The sequence below is a fragment of the Myxocyprinus asiaticus genome, chromosome 50 (genome assembly GCF_019703515.2).
Source record: "Myxocyprinus asiaticus isolate MX2 ecotype Aquarium Trade chromosome 50, UBuf_Myxa_2, whole genome shotgun sequence".
Lineage (NCBI taxonomy): Eukaryota > Metazoa > Chordata > Actinopteri > Cypriniformes > Catostomidae > Myxocyprinus > Myxocyprinus asiaticus.
Genome location: NC_059393.1, coordinates 25124397 through 25141649, shown reverse-complemented (window position 1 = coordinate 25141649; position 17253 = coordinate 25124397). Strand labels below are relative to the sequence as shown.

The 17253-nt window shown below is 38.8% G+C and overlaps 1 protein-coding gene across 1 annotated transcript in view; it reads right to left on the bottom strand.

The window, feature by feature from the left end:
* The window catches only part of LOC127439086 (uncharacterized), a 69737-nt gene extending 60466 nt beyond the window's left edge, over nt 1-9271 (bottom strand). Inside the window, exons 1-5 of the mRNA XM_051695132.1 lie at nt 8956-9271; nt 6060-6371; nt 5278-5586; nt 2626-2940; nt 6-126 (exon numbers count right to left, since the gene is read on the bottom strand). Of these exons, the coding sequence (XP_051551092.1) occupies nt 6-126; nt 2626-2940; nt 5278-5586; nt 6060-6371; nt 8956-9271 (1373 nt within the window). The remainder of the gene's footprint in view (nt 1-5; nt 127-2625; nt 2941-5277; nt 5587-6059; nt 6372-8955) is intronic.
* Nucleotides 9272-17253: the final 7982 nt, after the last annotated feature.

Here is a 17253-nt window from a genome sequence, read left to right as displayed (position 1 = left end):
GCTACTTCAAACAGAAGTCCCCAACTTGAACTCCACCAGCAGCCTCAATATTCAACAAAGGAGTGGACACATTCCCTTGCATGTCTATCATTTCTGATTCATCCACACTGCCTGATCTGGAACGTCCTGAAAAAATTACATACAGAAAAAAAGGCAATATAGGGTGTGATAGTACAGCTACACAAACTCACAGATATAACGGTTCAGTAAACATGATAGAAAACGCAAAAATCAACAGAGTCAGTAGTAAATAAAGCTGTTCAAATGTTAAGCTAAGTGATCCATCACTAAAAGACCAATCAGATTTCTGCTCTGAGAGCTTTGGATCTCTCAATAATCCTAATAACTTTAGGATGTTCACCTTTACATTAACATCAGTTTTGTGAAGTCTTGTACGTGTTTAGTCCTCTGTGATATTCATAATGACACTACTGGATCATTGGATATATATATATATATATATTCAACATAATATGGATTGCTTGATCAAAATCAAAATACTTTTTCTAAATATCTTTAGTTTTTATAAGAATTTGTTTTTTGCCTCAAAAAGAGGTTCACCCTAAAATGTTCTCACATGAGGACCTGTTGTTTTTAGAGCATCTTTCATCAGCTAATAAATGTGCAACAGATATCAAGACTTGTGAAAATGATTTTTATTTTAGGTTGTTTCTCAGCAAACCTATTTGGCTTGGAACATGACGCTCAAGTCACATGGACTACTTTCATGACACTTTCTTGACCCACTGTTATGATATTGAAAAGACAGACTGTGATTTTCATAAAAATTTCCCATTTGTGTTCTACAGAAGACAGTAAGTCACATGGGTTTAAAACATATTGATATAAAACACTGATATTTTTGGGTGAACTTAATTACAACAATTTTGAAAGAAATCACAGTGTGGATGCTCTGATTTGATTGAACTTGGCCTGATAAGTTTGAGAAACACTGGTTTAAATCATTAAGAAAACTGGTGATTTAACTATTAAATGTAATATTACTAACAGTTTGCCAGTTGCTCATTGTATCTTAACTATTTAGTTTTATTGCAATGCAAAGCGACATTAATTTCATCTTAATAGTTCACAGATTACACTGAAAGACGAGAGCAGTGTTGTGAGCCATGACAGTTTCTCTAACATTATAAATCCACTGTATCATCTGTCTGTATTTCAATACCATCAGTGACAGAATCTATTAATGGCTGACACTGACAAGCAGTGAGCAGTAATCTACTATGACTACTATTATTTACATCACCTAAATTTATTACATTTTATGAGCCAAGCAACGGTGAGTTTCCTATACAACGACTTAACTCACTGCCTATCTACCATTGTACGATGCATCGTTGGAGACAACTAACAAGTTAGTCATTTCCTGAAACCATAGTAATTATGTCGCACATTCGTTGTTTGTACGTTGGTTCAACAATATAAAATTGGTAGGGGTCTGGGTAGCTCAGTGGTAAAAGACGCTGGCTACCCCCCCCGGAGTTCGCAAGTTTGAATTCAGGGTGTGCTGAGTGACTCCAGCCAGGTCTCCTAAGCAACCAAATTGGTCCGGTTGCTAGGGAGGTTAGAGTCACATGAGGTAACCTCCTCGTGGTCGCTATAATGTGGTTCGTTCTCGGTGGGGCACGTGGTGAGTTGAGCGCGGATGCCACGGAGATAGGCGTGAAGCCTCCACACACGCTATGTCTCCGTGGTAACGCGCTCAACAAGCCACATGATAAGATGCGTGGGTTGATGGTCTCAGACGCAGAGGCAGCTGGGATTTGTCCTCCGCCACCTGGATTGAGGCCAATCACTACGCCACCACGAGGACTTAAAAGCGCATTGGGAATTGGGCATTCCAAATTGGGTGGAAAAAAAAACAACAACAACAAAAAAAACAATATACAATTGGTCATTAATGATGTTACACAGGAGGAGGAATAATACTTTCTGAGGATATCGAATGGATGTTAAATTATATCCCATTTCCATGCACAACAGAAAGCCATTTATTGTGAGAAAGCTGCTTAAGTCACAAAGCGGCATTCGCGTATATCTACTGTGTTTCATCGTTCTCTTTATCCCCATTTACTTGCAGCTCTGTAAGTTTCCCCTCTTGCATCATACTCGAGGTTTCCCTGGTGCATTTGAGTACATACAGTACAGCATGCACACTCTTCAAAAACCTATACTGTTTGAATGCCACTTCTGCATTTACGTGGCCAAATAAACCAATAATCTCTGACATAAGCCACATTCTCCAACATACACCTGTGTTAATTAACTTTCTCTAAACTCTTTAAAGGACTCTATGCATGGTCACTTTCAGCATTTAGCCAAGGTGGCCACCACAACTTCCAGTGCACTGCCGGAAAAGATCTTTGCCTGTTGCATCAATAAGTACTGCCTTAACAATGCTTTTGTAAAACACAACCCAGATGAGGTTTATAATGCATGTCTTCCAGTTTTCAGATCGTTCCTTCGCTGCTCATTACAAGAATGTATCTTACTTAAAATTCAGTTTAATTTAGTGCAAACTTGAGGTAACTTCAGAGCATTAAACGGTTGACAGAGTGCTTATTTAAATATTATAATCAGTACTCTAGAAAAACTTGATCTACTCACCATAGACAGTAACATCGAATCTCATGTGCAAATTTACTCTGCTGCTGTTGATCTTTAGGTCATATTCTCCAGCGTCTGTGATTCTGGTGTTTGTGATGGTGAGAGATCTAGTCTGTTTGTCCACCTTCAGTCTTCCTCTGAATTTCCCATTAAGAGCATCATCATATAATGAGATTGTTTCATCCTCTTTCTTTTTGTTAGCTATGATAGTGTTTTCAAATTTCCACACTACCATAACATCTTGTATCCCAGTAACTAAAGTTATTAGAGTGACAGAAGCGCCCACCATCACTGGCACTGTAAACACTTCATCACCTGGAGAACAAATAGCAACAGTTACTCAAAAACTTTTATAATGTCTGGTGTGGAAAGAATTCACAGTAAGACAACAAGATAAGCTGCTTTTTTCCTTAAAAAACATGAAAAGAAGAGAATGTAAATATGTTGTAAGCTTTTATTAAAGGGATAGTTATTTTACTCATCCTCATGCCATCTCAGATGTGTATGACTTTCTTTCTTCTGCTGAACACAAATGAAGATTTTTAGAAGAATATTTCAGCTCTGTAGGTCCATAAAATGCAAGTGACATATATGAATGTTGACCAGAACTTTAAAGCTCCAAAAATCACATAAAGGCAGAATAAAAGTAATCCATAAGACTCCAGTAGTTTAATCCATGTCTTCTGAAGTGATATGATAGGTGTGGGTGAGAAACAGATCAATGTTTAAGTCCTTTTTTACTAGAAATCTCCACTTTCACTTTCAGATTTTAAAGTGAAACTAAATAGGTACCACATTAAATATTGATCTGTTTTTCATCCTCACCTATAATATCCCTTCTGAAGACAGAAATTTAACCACTGGAGTCTTATGGATTATTTTTACTGTATATTTCCTTTATTTGATTTTTTGGAGCTACAAAGTTCTGGTCACCATTCACTTGCATTGTATGGACCTACAGAGCTGAAACATTCTTCTAAAAATCTTCATTTGTGTTCTGTAGATGAAAGAAAGTCTTATACATCTGGGATGGCATGAGGGTGAGTAAATGATGAGAGTCCTTTAACATAACACAAGGCTTTCTTTCTCTTGGGTGCTCGACATTCAATATGAGCTAAACTCCTGAACACCCATCGTGACCGGACACTAGAGGTCTGCAACCCAACCCGGGCCCAACGGAACCAGAGAACCTGACAGGTTTCGGGCCGGGTTCGGGTCAGTTTTTCAAGTAGGACTTCGGATTCGGGTCAGGTTCGGGCTTGCAATCAATGAGAAAATAAACAGGCCTACCGAACATGTTTCGAGCACACGCTCTCACTCACGCACGAACGGACGGGTTAGGGGCTGTTCACACCGAACGTGTTTTTGTGTGCGTCTGTTCTGTTTTCCCTAAGTTTTCCTATGTAAACACATGCTGGACAGATGTCTTTGACTGTTGCGCCGTGTCTCGCTGTTTCTTCAGCGTCTCGTGCAGGACCAGCACTATTTAAATACCGTGTCAAGTTAAAAAGAACTTCAAATTTTCAAAAACGCATGTCGAGACACCTGTGCTCTGTTTCATTCTTTGCACTCTAGATTGTTTTTTAGCGTAGTTGTCACAAAGATTCAACAAGTCTGAACAAGTTCAGGCTGCATAGAAGGGACTGTTGCATTGTTTCATTTTATTCCAGATTGTTCTGCACCAAGTGGTGGTGGTGCAGTGGACTAAAGCACTGAACTGGTAAGCAGAAGGTTGCTGGTTCAATCCCCACAGCCACCACCATTGTGTCCTTGAGCAAGGCACTTAACTCCAGGTTGCTCCAGGGGGATTGTCCCTGCAATAAGGGCACTGTAAGTCACTTTGGATAAAAGCGTCTGCCAAATGCATAAATGTAATTGTAAGTGAAGTTTCAGCGCATAAACAGTTAGTCAATGCTTTTTCCCCGTTCTGCTCTAATTACTGAGGGGCTGCCATGCCTTGTTAAAATGATATGTTTACTGTTTCAATACTGTTACAAATATTGCCTATATAAAATACAGCCTACTGCAACAGTACTTGCTAGGAGAAGAAATTATAAAGATAGTGAGCGATGTCGGGTTTGGGTTTATAATCTAACTGTATTGTTCGGGCCGGGTAGGGCCACACAGTCGGGTTCATGTTTCATGTACAGACCTCTGTCGGACACAACCTTGTAAAATAACGTGTCACTTCAATGAACAAGCCAAATTTAGACATGTAAAAAAGGTTTCTGCAACAGCATTTCAGACAAACATTCTTTTTTTACATAATCATTCAATTATCAAAGGAAACTTATTTGGAAACTTAAGCAATCTATCCAAAATTCTGAGTCTCTTTAGGGAGTGATTTCAAACACAGATAATAAGAGAAGATTAAACTTGTCATTACTGCTGAACAGTAACATAAAAAATATTGAGCATTACGCAGATGTAAAATTGAAGTGGCTGTAAAAACTAAGTGAATGAACTGCACTCTGACAACCTCCTAAGATGTTCTCGCTTCAGTTTAAAGGTTTGTTTTGAGTGTTCACATAAAGGTAAAAATTATGAAACAAAGTGTGAAAAAAAAAGTTTAATTTCAGAGCATAGTCAATAGTTCACAGAGCTATGATCTAAATCTGATAATTATTACATTAAAAGAGTTGATCTACTCACCTCTGACAGTAACAATTATTCTCTTATATGTGATCTCTCCAGTGCTGATGATGGTCTTCAGTTTATAAACTCCATTGTCTGAGCGTCTGGTGTCTGTGATGAAGAGAGATCCAGTCTGATGATTCACCTGCAGTCTCTCTCTGAATACATCATTAATAGGTGAACTGATCTTCCCTCTTCTGATTTCAGCTATGAGAGTGTCTCCATGATACACGTTCACATCATCTGTCTTTATATGAGCATCATCAGTGATTAGAGGGACAGAATCTCCCTTCATCACTGACACTGTCTTGTCATCTGTATCAAGACCTGATAGAAGAGAGAAATATTAAAGAGAAATCTTGACATATGAACAGGTGAATGAGCTCAATGCACTGAATACTGAACATAAGGTACTGTATATTTATGTGCAAACAGAACATCAGGTGTCTCAATCATTACAGACAACTGTATCAACTGTCTGTATTTCAGTATAATCAGCGTTTAGAGTGACAGAATCTCCCTCCATCACTAACACAAGCAGTAAGCACTAATCTACTATGACTATTGGGCAAACATTATGTCACCTAAATAATATTCGTGAGTCAAGCAGATGAGGTTTATTATGCGTCTCAGTTTTCAGATTGTTCCTTCGCCCCTGATTACCAGAATGCATCTTAAAATTCAGTTTACTTTTGTGCAAACTTGAAATAAATTCAGGGCATTAAACTGGTTACAGGGAGCTCATTTAAATTATAATTACTACACTGAAAAACTCACTTTTCCTCTATAGAGTTACTCACCATAGACAGTAACATAAAATTTCAGGTGTACAGTTGCTCTTCTGCTGGTGATGTTTAATTCATATTCTCCAGTGTCTGTGATGTTGAACTCTGTGATGGTGAGAGATCCAGTGTGTTCGTTTACCTTCAGTCTTTCTCTGAACTTCCCATCAAGAACATCCTTTAATGAGACTGTATTGTCAGTTTTGTTTTTGTCAGCTATGACAGTGTTTTCAAATCTCCACTTTATGGTGGCATCTTTCTGTATTTCAGTAAATGTGAATAGTGAGACAGAATTTCCCTCCTTCACTGTCTTTCTGATCATTTCTTTACCTGGAGAACAAATAGTAACAGTTACTCGAACAAAAAGAAATAAAACATTTTCAATAACATCAGTAAACATTAACCCTAAAAAGGGCAAGACCACAAAGAAACCTCAGAAAATTAATGTATCACTATTTTCCGAGGCACTAGGGCCCAAAATAACAACATTTTCTATGTAATAATTTTAATGTATTTTATTATAGCTATTATTTTCTATTTTACCTTTTGTATCCCCCAGGCTACACCATCCCTTGATGGTATAAAAAAAAGAGGTTAAACCAATACACATCAAGACACAGGTGAAAACAATCAGCGAAGACTGTCTCTGACAGCGATTCCCACAAATCAGGCTGGTCACATGAATCCGAAAACCCTAGTACAGAAAACCCAATCCCCCCATCAATAAGGCTAAGTGATTAAGACTGATAGGTTTGATCTATAGAGACATGGACCTTTGGGTGGATACGATGGCAAGGCGGAGGAAGTCTAAGGCAGATGGTTATATGACTGATGACCATGGGTGCTTCTAATTTTTTTAACTGTGTGTCCTCAATTCCTTTTATTGCTTCCTTACTCCACCCTCTTAGGAAAAGAGAAAAGGATTGAAGAAAGGAAACAAGGACAGAGGAATTGAAGCAAGATGTGTTTGTAAAATGAAATGCTTTTGCTCACTTGCGCGTCACTTCAGAGCGTGTTTTTGCACAGCTGCAGTGCCTCGGCTTTATGTTATTGATCATTTATTTATTAATATATTCATAATAAATCCAAATAATTAAATATGCACTGTTGAAGTATGTCACAATTATGGTTTATTTAATCCGCAAAGGTGAAACATGAATTAAAACTGTTGTGTGAGATGTGAAGGGGAAGGAGAATTCATACGTGCTTGAGGTGCTTCGACCAAAAAGTCTTCTGTATAGGATGCTCTGGTGTTTCCTTGCTCATGCATCCTCAATAAGCTTCCTCCGTCTTCGATCCTCGCCTCCTTGCAGTGCATTTAGAGAATTAATACATCCTTAATTATGTCAGACTTCGATTGGTTTCTGAGTCATGGGCTTGAGGATGAAGGAGCAAGGAAATGAGGATGCACAATTTAGGAAATGAGAAGCACCCTGTGTCAATGGGAAACAGACAGATGAAGTGAGGGGCCAGTTTCTGAGACAAGATCTTAAGGGGTGGGTCTTTAGAAGAAACCACACTCCTTGTTCACAGGTGTAGATATGGCCTGAGAAGAGATGCCCATCCGCCCTAGACTTGACTTGGTTCTAAGACTTGACACGGTATCCAGCTCCTGCAAATGGAAGAGAGGGGGTTGGTATCCCAGACAGCACTGAAATGGAGACAGGCCGATGGAGGAGACTGGCAGGGAGTTATGGCCGTACTTCGCCCAAGAAAGGTGTCAACTCCAAGTATAGGGATAGCTGGAAGCCAGACATTGCAGCATGTGCTCCAGATCTTGATTGGCCCACTCTGTCTGGCCATTAGTTTGAGGGTAGGCTAACGGAGGGGCCAAGCAGGATGGTTGGGGGACTTATTCTGGAACAGACAGAGCAGGCAGGAATGAACTGGCTGACATCCTTGGCCATAGGCGGCCAGCAGAAGCGAACAGATGCTAGAGTTCTCCTGACACCTTTGGACTAGTCAAGATGAGGATTGTTTTTGACAAGCCAGAGGTGGCACTGAACAATAGGAACAAAGGGTGAGATGAACAGATAAAAATGTATCTTCTCTCTATGATTGCCAGAAATAAGCATACACACCAAGGTGGGGACACGAGAGATGCTTGCCAATGACCGTCCGTTAAGGGCGCTGGCGGCAACAGGATGTTTTAGAGGGTAAGTAAGAATACCCCACTCTTTAAATGGTGAGCTCCAGAATCCACCAGCATGGAACATTGACAACACAGGGGTGCTTTCACCAGTACCCCCAGTGCTACGGGCAAGCGTTGGCTTTTACCGGGCAAGATAATAAAAAAATCTCCAGGCTGACCCCAGTAAGGGCATAACCCCTGCATAATGTGTCAACGTCTTTCTGCTAAGGACTGGTGGGTGTGACCAATCTGCATAGGCTCAGTTTCAGAAAGATCTGCCAGATGCTGATTAGAAATGGATGGAGGAGAGTTTGGTTGTTGCCACTGTGCAGATCTCATACGGGAACGTTAAGCAAGGTGATTGTCAACTCTGATGCCAAATCCACTAGCTCGTTGAATACGGCAGGAAGTTTACGGGTCATTATTTCATCCTTAACATCCTCAAAGAGCCCATGCATAAAGTTATCAGAGAGGGCGAGAAAATTCAACCAACAGGAAACACCCAAGGTGTGGAATTCGATGGCAATATCAGTCATCAAGCGATTCCCCTGAGACAATGCCAGGAAGTGTCGATCTGCCTCTCTGCCATGCAGAGAGCGATCAGAGACTAGGGAGCATCAGTGTTCCAAACTGCTGTGGCCCAATCTCAAGTGTCAGAGGAGAATGTGGCTGATTGAGGAAACACTTCATCTCAGAGCATAGACAAATGTTCACCCTGAGCTCTGATCTAAATATGATAATTATTATATTAAATTATTATATTAAATATGTTGATCCACTTACCATTGACAGTAACAAAACATTTCTTGTATGTGATCTCTGCATTGCCGCCGATGATCTTCAGTTCATATAGTCCAGATAATGTGATTTCAGTGTTTGTGATGGTGAGAGATCCAGTCTGATCATTCAGCTCCAGCTTCAGTCTCTTTCTGATTTCATCTTTAACAGGTGTGAACTTCCCTTCTCTGATTTCATCTTTAACTGATGTGAACTTCCCTTCTCTGATTTCAGCTATGAGAGTTTTTTCAAAATACACCTTCACATTATCTGTCTTTATATGAGCATCATCAGTGACTAGAGGGACAGAATCTCCCTTCATTACGAGCACTGTCCTCATTTTATCTGTATCAACACCACATAGAAGAGAGAAATACAGGAGAAAAATGTTGACATTAGAACAGGTGAATTTTCTCACTGCACTGAATACTAAACATAAGGAATATATACAGAACAACAGATATCTATATACACACACACACACACACACACACACATATACATTATGGATCTGTTGAATACTTGATTCTGATTGGTTGACAGACGTTCTAAGGTGTGCAGTTATTTTTCAGTAAACGCACACCGATGTAGTTCCAGGTCTTGACCACATAACGGTTTCATATCACTCTGCCATATTATTTGAGTTTTTACTTCAAACAGCAGTACAGGCACAGCAAAATAACCATTTAAAACAAAGACATTGGTTAAGCAAATCATTTAAGAACTACAAACAGTGTCTATAATATCTTAAATGTAATTTCCATCAAAAGGCACCCTTGCGCTCCCTCTCTCTCTCTCTTTCGCTCTTACCCACACTCACACACACAGAGACTCGAGCAACACATGAAGCCTTGATGTCAACGCACCCCAGTGACTTGATCAATACAAAAGTTTCTATATTATCTGAAATAACTTTTAATATCTGTGGAAAGCACCCTCATGCGCTCTCTCGCTCTCAACCACACTCACACACTCTCACACATACATACCCGCACACATAGGCTGCATTAAAGGTGTTTTTGACTGAATGGAACTTTTAAGGAAACTGGTCTCAGAACAGTTTGAAAAGCACCTTATTTCCATCCTACCTCCATGTACAGCCTTTGAAGGCAGCATTTTCCAGTTTTCAGATGCAGCCATAGACAAACGCTTGCAACAAACAAAGACTTCGTGGAAAAGCTATATACAAGAATAGTGACACTACTATGATGCTGTTGAGAAGTTTACTTAAATTTTGAGGCAATTTCAAGCACTATTCCTGCTGATGAGAGACACAGCAAACAGAGGTAATCCTCCCACACTCTCTCTATCAGTTTTGTCTCTTTCTCTCTCAATCAGGGGTGTAGAACCAAATGTTGGGCCCCGAGCACAGAACTATTTTAGGCCCCCATAAATAATATGCGTTTATTGAAATAAACAATAAATGTAATAAATAAATGTTTTTTTATATAGATTTAATAATAATAATATGTTTATTTTATATAGTGCCTTTCTTGAACCCAAGGTCGCTTTACATGAGAGCAAATACATGAAATACAGCAAATGGACAGATAACATACATTCCAAAAAATATAAACAAAAATTAATAAATAAAAAAAATCCCTAACAAGCAGTCGAGAGATAACACTAAGTGAAGAGATGAGTTTTTAGATGTAATGTTTTGAGGTCCCGGAGGGGTTGTGGGAGAGCAATCCAAAGCCGAGGAGCAACTTGGACCTGAACTTTGGGACAAACAGGAAATATGCACCAGCAGACCATAAAGTGTGAGTGGGAATATAAGGGCGAAGCCACTTACTGATGTACTGAGAAGCAAGTGTGTGAAGAGCCTTGCAAGTTATCAACAATATCTTATATTGAATGCTATATGTAATTGGTAGCCAATGGAGCTGTCGCAGAATGGGATTGATGTGTGCAGACTTTTTACTAGAAGTAAGAACTCTGGCTGCAGAATTTTGGATGTATTGTAGGCGATTTAGGGTCTTAGTGGGCAAACCATAGAAGAATGAGTTAATCCAATCTAGAGGAGATGAACGCATGGACTAGCGTTTCTGCATCGTTCATATTGATTACTGGTCGGAGACAGGCAATATTGTGTTAATGAAAAAATTACATCTTTATAATGTTATTAACATGAGCCTTGAATGTGAGTGATGTATCAAAAATCACCCCAAGGTTAAGAACAGTGAGAGAGGGCTTAATGGCAGTACCATCAACATCCAAGGTAAGGTCTGAACAGCCTGATACCAGTGATACTCATTATCAAAATCTCAGTTTTCTCTGCATTGAGCCTCAAGAAGTTAGCATCCAACCAATGTCTTAAATCATAGAGGCACACAGATAATGAGGGTGGTGGGAATGGTGTTGATGAGCTATAACTAGCATAAATCTGGGTTTCATCCGCATAACAGTGGAAACTAAGGCCATGTTTCCTTATAACTTCAGCAAGTGGAAGGATGTAAATTTCAAAATGAAGGGGGCCCAGCACTGATCCTTGTGGGACTCCTCTTAAAACAGAAGCAATTTATGATTTGTAATTCTGTTTATGGTAGCTCTTTGAATGGCAGAAGCACAGCACAGTTAGAGAGTGAAACTGCAAAAGAATGTAATGAATGAATTAAACAACAAAGAATATCTGAGCATAGCTGATGTTTAATGAGAGCGGCGGTCCATCAGAGGGCACATTCATAGAAACAATATGTGTGCACATGCGTGGTCTGTCAATCAAGAATGCGCGCTCTCAATCTCACCTGAGTCACTCATCAGTGTGAATCTGTCAAACTCATGTGAATAGCTTAACAGAGATATTTGCTTGTCATGAAAACAGTCATAACAGGAAAAAATAATAGTTTATTCTGCAAAAATAGCGTTGAGATGCCTTCACGCAAATGCTAATTAGTGATATGCGTTACTTCACCGCAAAACACTAAAGAGGGTGAACAAATCTGTATGACTTCTCACTGGAGCAGTTTTGGAATTAATATTGGATATATCTCTCTTGTTTTGGAACGTAGTATCTCAGATGAGTGTGATGTTGAAAACTCATGGAGTTAAAAGTTGACAGTGTCTTTAACAGTGACAACAGAACTGATCATACGTATATGTCTTCTTTATTGCAATGAATGTGGGAGAAAAATTAAAACCAAACCATGAGAAAATGTAACTGTTACATCCCTAATTCAGGCTTTTATATAGGCTTGTATAATATGAATATAAAAAATAAAAAATTCTTAATATAAAAAATTTTCACTAAAAAATTATATATACACTGATCAGCCACAACATTAAAATCACCTGCCTAATATTGTGTAGGTCCCCCACGAGCCGCTGAAACAGCGCCAACCTGCATTTCAGAATAGCATTCAGAGTTGATATTCTTCTCACCACAATTGTACAGAGTGGTTATCTGAGTTACCGTAGACTTTGTCTGTTCGAACCAGTCTGCCATTCTCTGTTGACCTCTCTCATCAACAAGGTGTTTCCATCAGCAGAACTGCCGCTCACTGGATGCTTTTAGTTTTTGGTACCATTCTGAGTAAATTCTAGAGACTGTTGAGTGTGAAAATCCCAGGAGATCAGCAGTTACAGAAATACTCAAACCAGCTAATTTGGCACCAACAATCATCCATGCGATTATTTAATCAGCCAATTGTGTGGCAGCAGTGCAGTGCATAAAATCATGTAGATATGGGTCATGAGCTTCAGTTAATGTTCTCATCAACCACCAGAATGTGGAAAAAATGTGATCTCAGAGATTTGGACCGTGGCATGATTGTTGGGTTGGTGCTGTTTTGTCGGCACGAGGGGGACCAACACAATATTAGGCAGGTGGTTTTAATGTTGTGGCTATATATATATATATATATTAAAGGTGCACTCAGTAAAAAAGGTTTCCCCATTAAAAAAGTTTAACTCCTAAAGAAATTAATAGTAATTTTTAAACATATGTATTAAATCATGACCACTCACATGAGATGAGGACTCTAGTCATATCAGTAACCTTATAAAAGCTGTTTTATTCTACATGTGGCAAGGGCGCCCTCATGGGGGCTGCCATTTTGGAATCACATGACCAGCTGAATACTACTCACTTACTACTACTCACTCTTGGATTAAATTAATCATGGCTGATTGTGCATAGTGAATTTCTACAATGACATCTGTAACTGAAAACTATTAATTTTGAATGATGCTGCATCCACACCAATAGGTGTCATTTTAAGTCCAAGATGACACAAACAAAAAGTTACTGAGTGCACCTTTAAGTTTGGAGTCATTATATGACATTGAGACGTTTTCCACACGCATGTCACACACATATTTAAATGCCTTTTAGCTTGGTTAGTCAGGGAATGAGACAATGCAAGTGCTTTACTACACGTTTGGTGCTTGAACCCTAATCACACACACACATGCACAAACACACACACACTGTTATAATCAAAAACAGATAGAAATGTGAGTAGCTGTTGTAAAGTGTACAAGTGTAAATCTGTACAAACACGAACCCGATGTCATGAAAAGTTGTACGAATCATAACAATTGGCTATTTTGTACAAATCTGTTGAGTCGTACGACTTTGTACTAATTTTACACATGAAAATTCCCGGATGTATAATGCAGAAGCAACAATTCTGTACACGTGGCTTACACGGTTAATAATATTATGCCCTTACTCAAACCTAATATCTAATCTTAACCATAGATTACAGTCTCTTATGATGATTTGAAGCATAAAGAGTATGTTGTGTATGACGGAAGAAAGTAATTTTTGCGTTTTAGAAGGAGACAAGTCAAAGTGACACGATTGGCTGGTGTACGAGTCGTACAAATTCGTAGCTATCACATATGAACAAGCCAATTTTTTAGAAACTCATACTAAATTATACTGCTTCTTGAGAGTGAGTTGACAATAACAAAGAGATTCAGTGATAAACTATTTTAATTAGGGCTGTTTAATTTTTTTTTAAATAACGTGTTAAAAAATAATGCTATTAACCTTTTCGTGAGTAGGGTCTAAATTCCTCTGCAGTGCCCCCTGGAGTGAGTTATGTTTTGCACTGCACAGCCGGTAGAGCTGGGCAGAGTGTAGAGAAATATTTTTGTCATAAAAAATAATAAAATACTGTATATATATATATATATATATATATATATATATATATATATATATATTGTGGCAGCGGGGGCGTGGTCAAGCATCTCTCTGGAGAGAGAGAAAGCGGTAAGGGCGCTTACACCTGAGCTAAATTATGTCTAACACCTGTCTCTAATTTCAGTGAGCATGGGGAGAGCGGCATAAATAGACACACCGCAAACAGAAGAGGGAGAGAGAGCCTGGGCACGACAGACCTGAACCAGAAGCAAAGATTTTCTATTACAAATAATGAGAGTTTATTTTGTGAAGCGGTGTGCGATAGTGGATTAACTTAGTGCATAACGTGAGACTGTAAATTGTGCTGCAAGCAGAGAAAATAAATCCTTACTTAAACAAGGAAAGCTGCTTCTCGCCTCCTCCTTTACATATATATATATATAGTAAACGTGAACAAATGTCTGCTGTACTATATTTGTTTTATTTATTTTATTTTTATAGATGTAAAAAACAAATGAACATAATATCAGCAGTCCGCTTTGCCTATATGCACTGTTTGACTTCTCAGACATTGTGTGTGTGTGTGTTAAGCCCTAATGTAAACAGACTTGGCCATGTGCATCATATAATCACGCTCGATCATCATGTTATCACTGTGACTATATGAGTTTTAAACTGTTTGTGGTGCTTTTGTGATAGTTTGGCTGTCTGTTTCAGAAAACAATTGTATTATATGCCTAAAAACTGTTTGAGTTGTTGTTTGTGTGAATGAAAACCGCATCTGCACCTAATAAGCAGACGTGGCTGCGTGCATGGGAAGATCGCGTTCATATATGATGGTGGTGCATATACAAGCTGTGAACTGTTATCGTGGTATTTTGGTGACATTTAGGCTGTTTGTTACATAATAAACATATTATGTGCTTGAAAAGACTCTTTGAGTAGCTGTTTGTTTGACGAATGACAAATACTACTAATGCAAACAAATGGCAGCACACAAGAAGACCACGTTTGATGGATTGACTGAGCGTATAAGAGCTGTAAACTTTTTATTGTGGTACTTTGGTGACGAAAGTTTTGGAACCCTATGTGTGCAAAAGGTGATAGAGAGAGTGTCAGAGCGCTGTCGTGCTAGCCAGTATGGGGACTTTTATCATGAAACGCGCTTATCGCGGATAGCTGGAAGAAACGCTGTTCATTACTCGGAGATCGGCAGACTGCCTCCGCCACTGCTCGCGAGCGGGTTTTCTGCTTAAACTAGTGTTGAAGACGTGCATCATCATTAATATCAGCCACAGTTTGGATGTAATTTGTGTTGTGTGCGTCCTATAAGAGCAGGTGAAACCACACCGTCCACAACAATCATACATCTCAGGCTTCTACTGATATGTACCCAGCCCTCTCAAGAAGACAAGATCTGTGAAAGACAGTACTTAAGTTCTCCCTCTAACTGGCTCACGCCTCCCATCATTCTCAGCAACCCGTGTATGCTTATTAGCAGTGGTCCCAGAGCCTATACTGAGCAGAGAGTATTCATTCCTCTGGATGTTTCCAAGGAGGCCTCCTTGTCTCTATCACATACACCACTTTGGGCCCACTGCAGTCCTCAAGTCTATCTGTCCACATCCTGTTAGTAGGAACTGACTGATGTGCATGTAAAGGCTGACTCCCCTCTCTGATTTGATTATACCGCATCTGTGAAAATAAACCTGTTCAAACTGCTACTTCCCTCTGTGGTGTTCTGACCGACACACCTGGTTCACTGCGATTCAAGCTAGCCCTAACAGTATAAGGTAGCCCTTCGCTACACTATGAAAGGGTTAATCATGTCCCTGACCCGTATGTAAAATCAATAACAAGGAATATTTCTACCATCGGAGCAATTCAAGCTTGATATATCGCATTGATGTTTTTACAGTTATGTGTCAATAGGGGGCAGTTAAGCACAAGCTGCACAAGCAACAACAAGCAACACACCTCATCAAATCAACAAGAGCAACAGACAGTAGCACAGCCTTCCACAGCGTTTAAAGACATAACAAAGCATAACAGAATTCAGGGGTCTCAAGAAGCATGTTTCAAAGTTTCAAACTCCGTTTAACTCGACACAGCATCCTAAAAACACAGCGCTTTTGACTAGAGACAATGAAAACCATTGAGATGTAACGCAGCCAAAATAATACTCTCCAAAGTCGTCCGTCTGACGTGTGAGTACATAGTCCAACAACTAAAAATGGAATTATGGAAAGACGGAATTAGACCAATAATAGGGTTATGTTCATTGATATGGAAATAAAACAAACAATATTTTGACTTTTGTACTGTCTAATTCTTTACTTGTACTAATTCTTTACAATAAATATATATGATATTATGTTTTAAATTATTTGCATTATAATAGTTATTATACAGTATATTAGTATGTTTTTGATTATTTAAATTGTTATACCAGCTTATCTTTTTTGGGGCCTTTTTCAGTCAATATTGAATTGCGATTAATTAGATTAATTAATCAGCACATCATGTAATTAATTTGATTAAAAAAATTAATTGATTGACAGCCCTAATTTTAATGTCATCCAGCTCAATACCAGACAATCACAGACTTCTTAATTATTGCACTAAACCAATCAATCAAGTAGAACTATAGTCGTAACTAAATGTTAAATAATAAATTTAAATAAAAAAAACAAAAACATTTAAACTCTACTGTAGCACAATAAAGCTCATTCATTTTCTTTTGCTCCATCAGGTGTAGGTAATACTTACTCATTTTTGTTTTTAGTTTGGAGATCCTGCGGCGATAGTAAATCACAACAGCAGTTACAGTTACAGCTACAGCCACAAAAAGCAGAACACCAACACTTATTCCTGCTACAGCACCTGAAGACAGACCCGGATCTGAAACAGCTAAAGAGAGACAGTCATTAGGGACACTGAAAGGGGATCCTTCGATTTTATCGTAACCAGTTATGTGCAAGTTCTTCACTCACAGTCACTGTTAAGTGAATTGTTCCGTTAAAATAATATCACAGCTGTCTAGTTTTAGTTGACAAAGATACTGGAGCTTGGTTAATTAATAATCTTGTTGCACTGACCTTTATAATTCTACTTCTACTTTCCAGTGCACTAGAATGTTAAAACTTTAGTATGTTAACCTCAGAGCAGTCCTCAGACACTCTATAAAGTTTCATTATGCCCAAAACCATTAA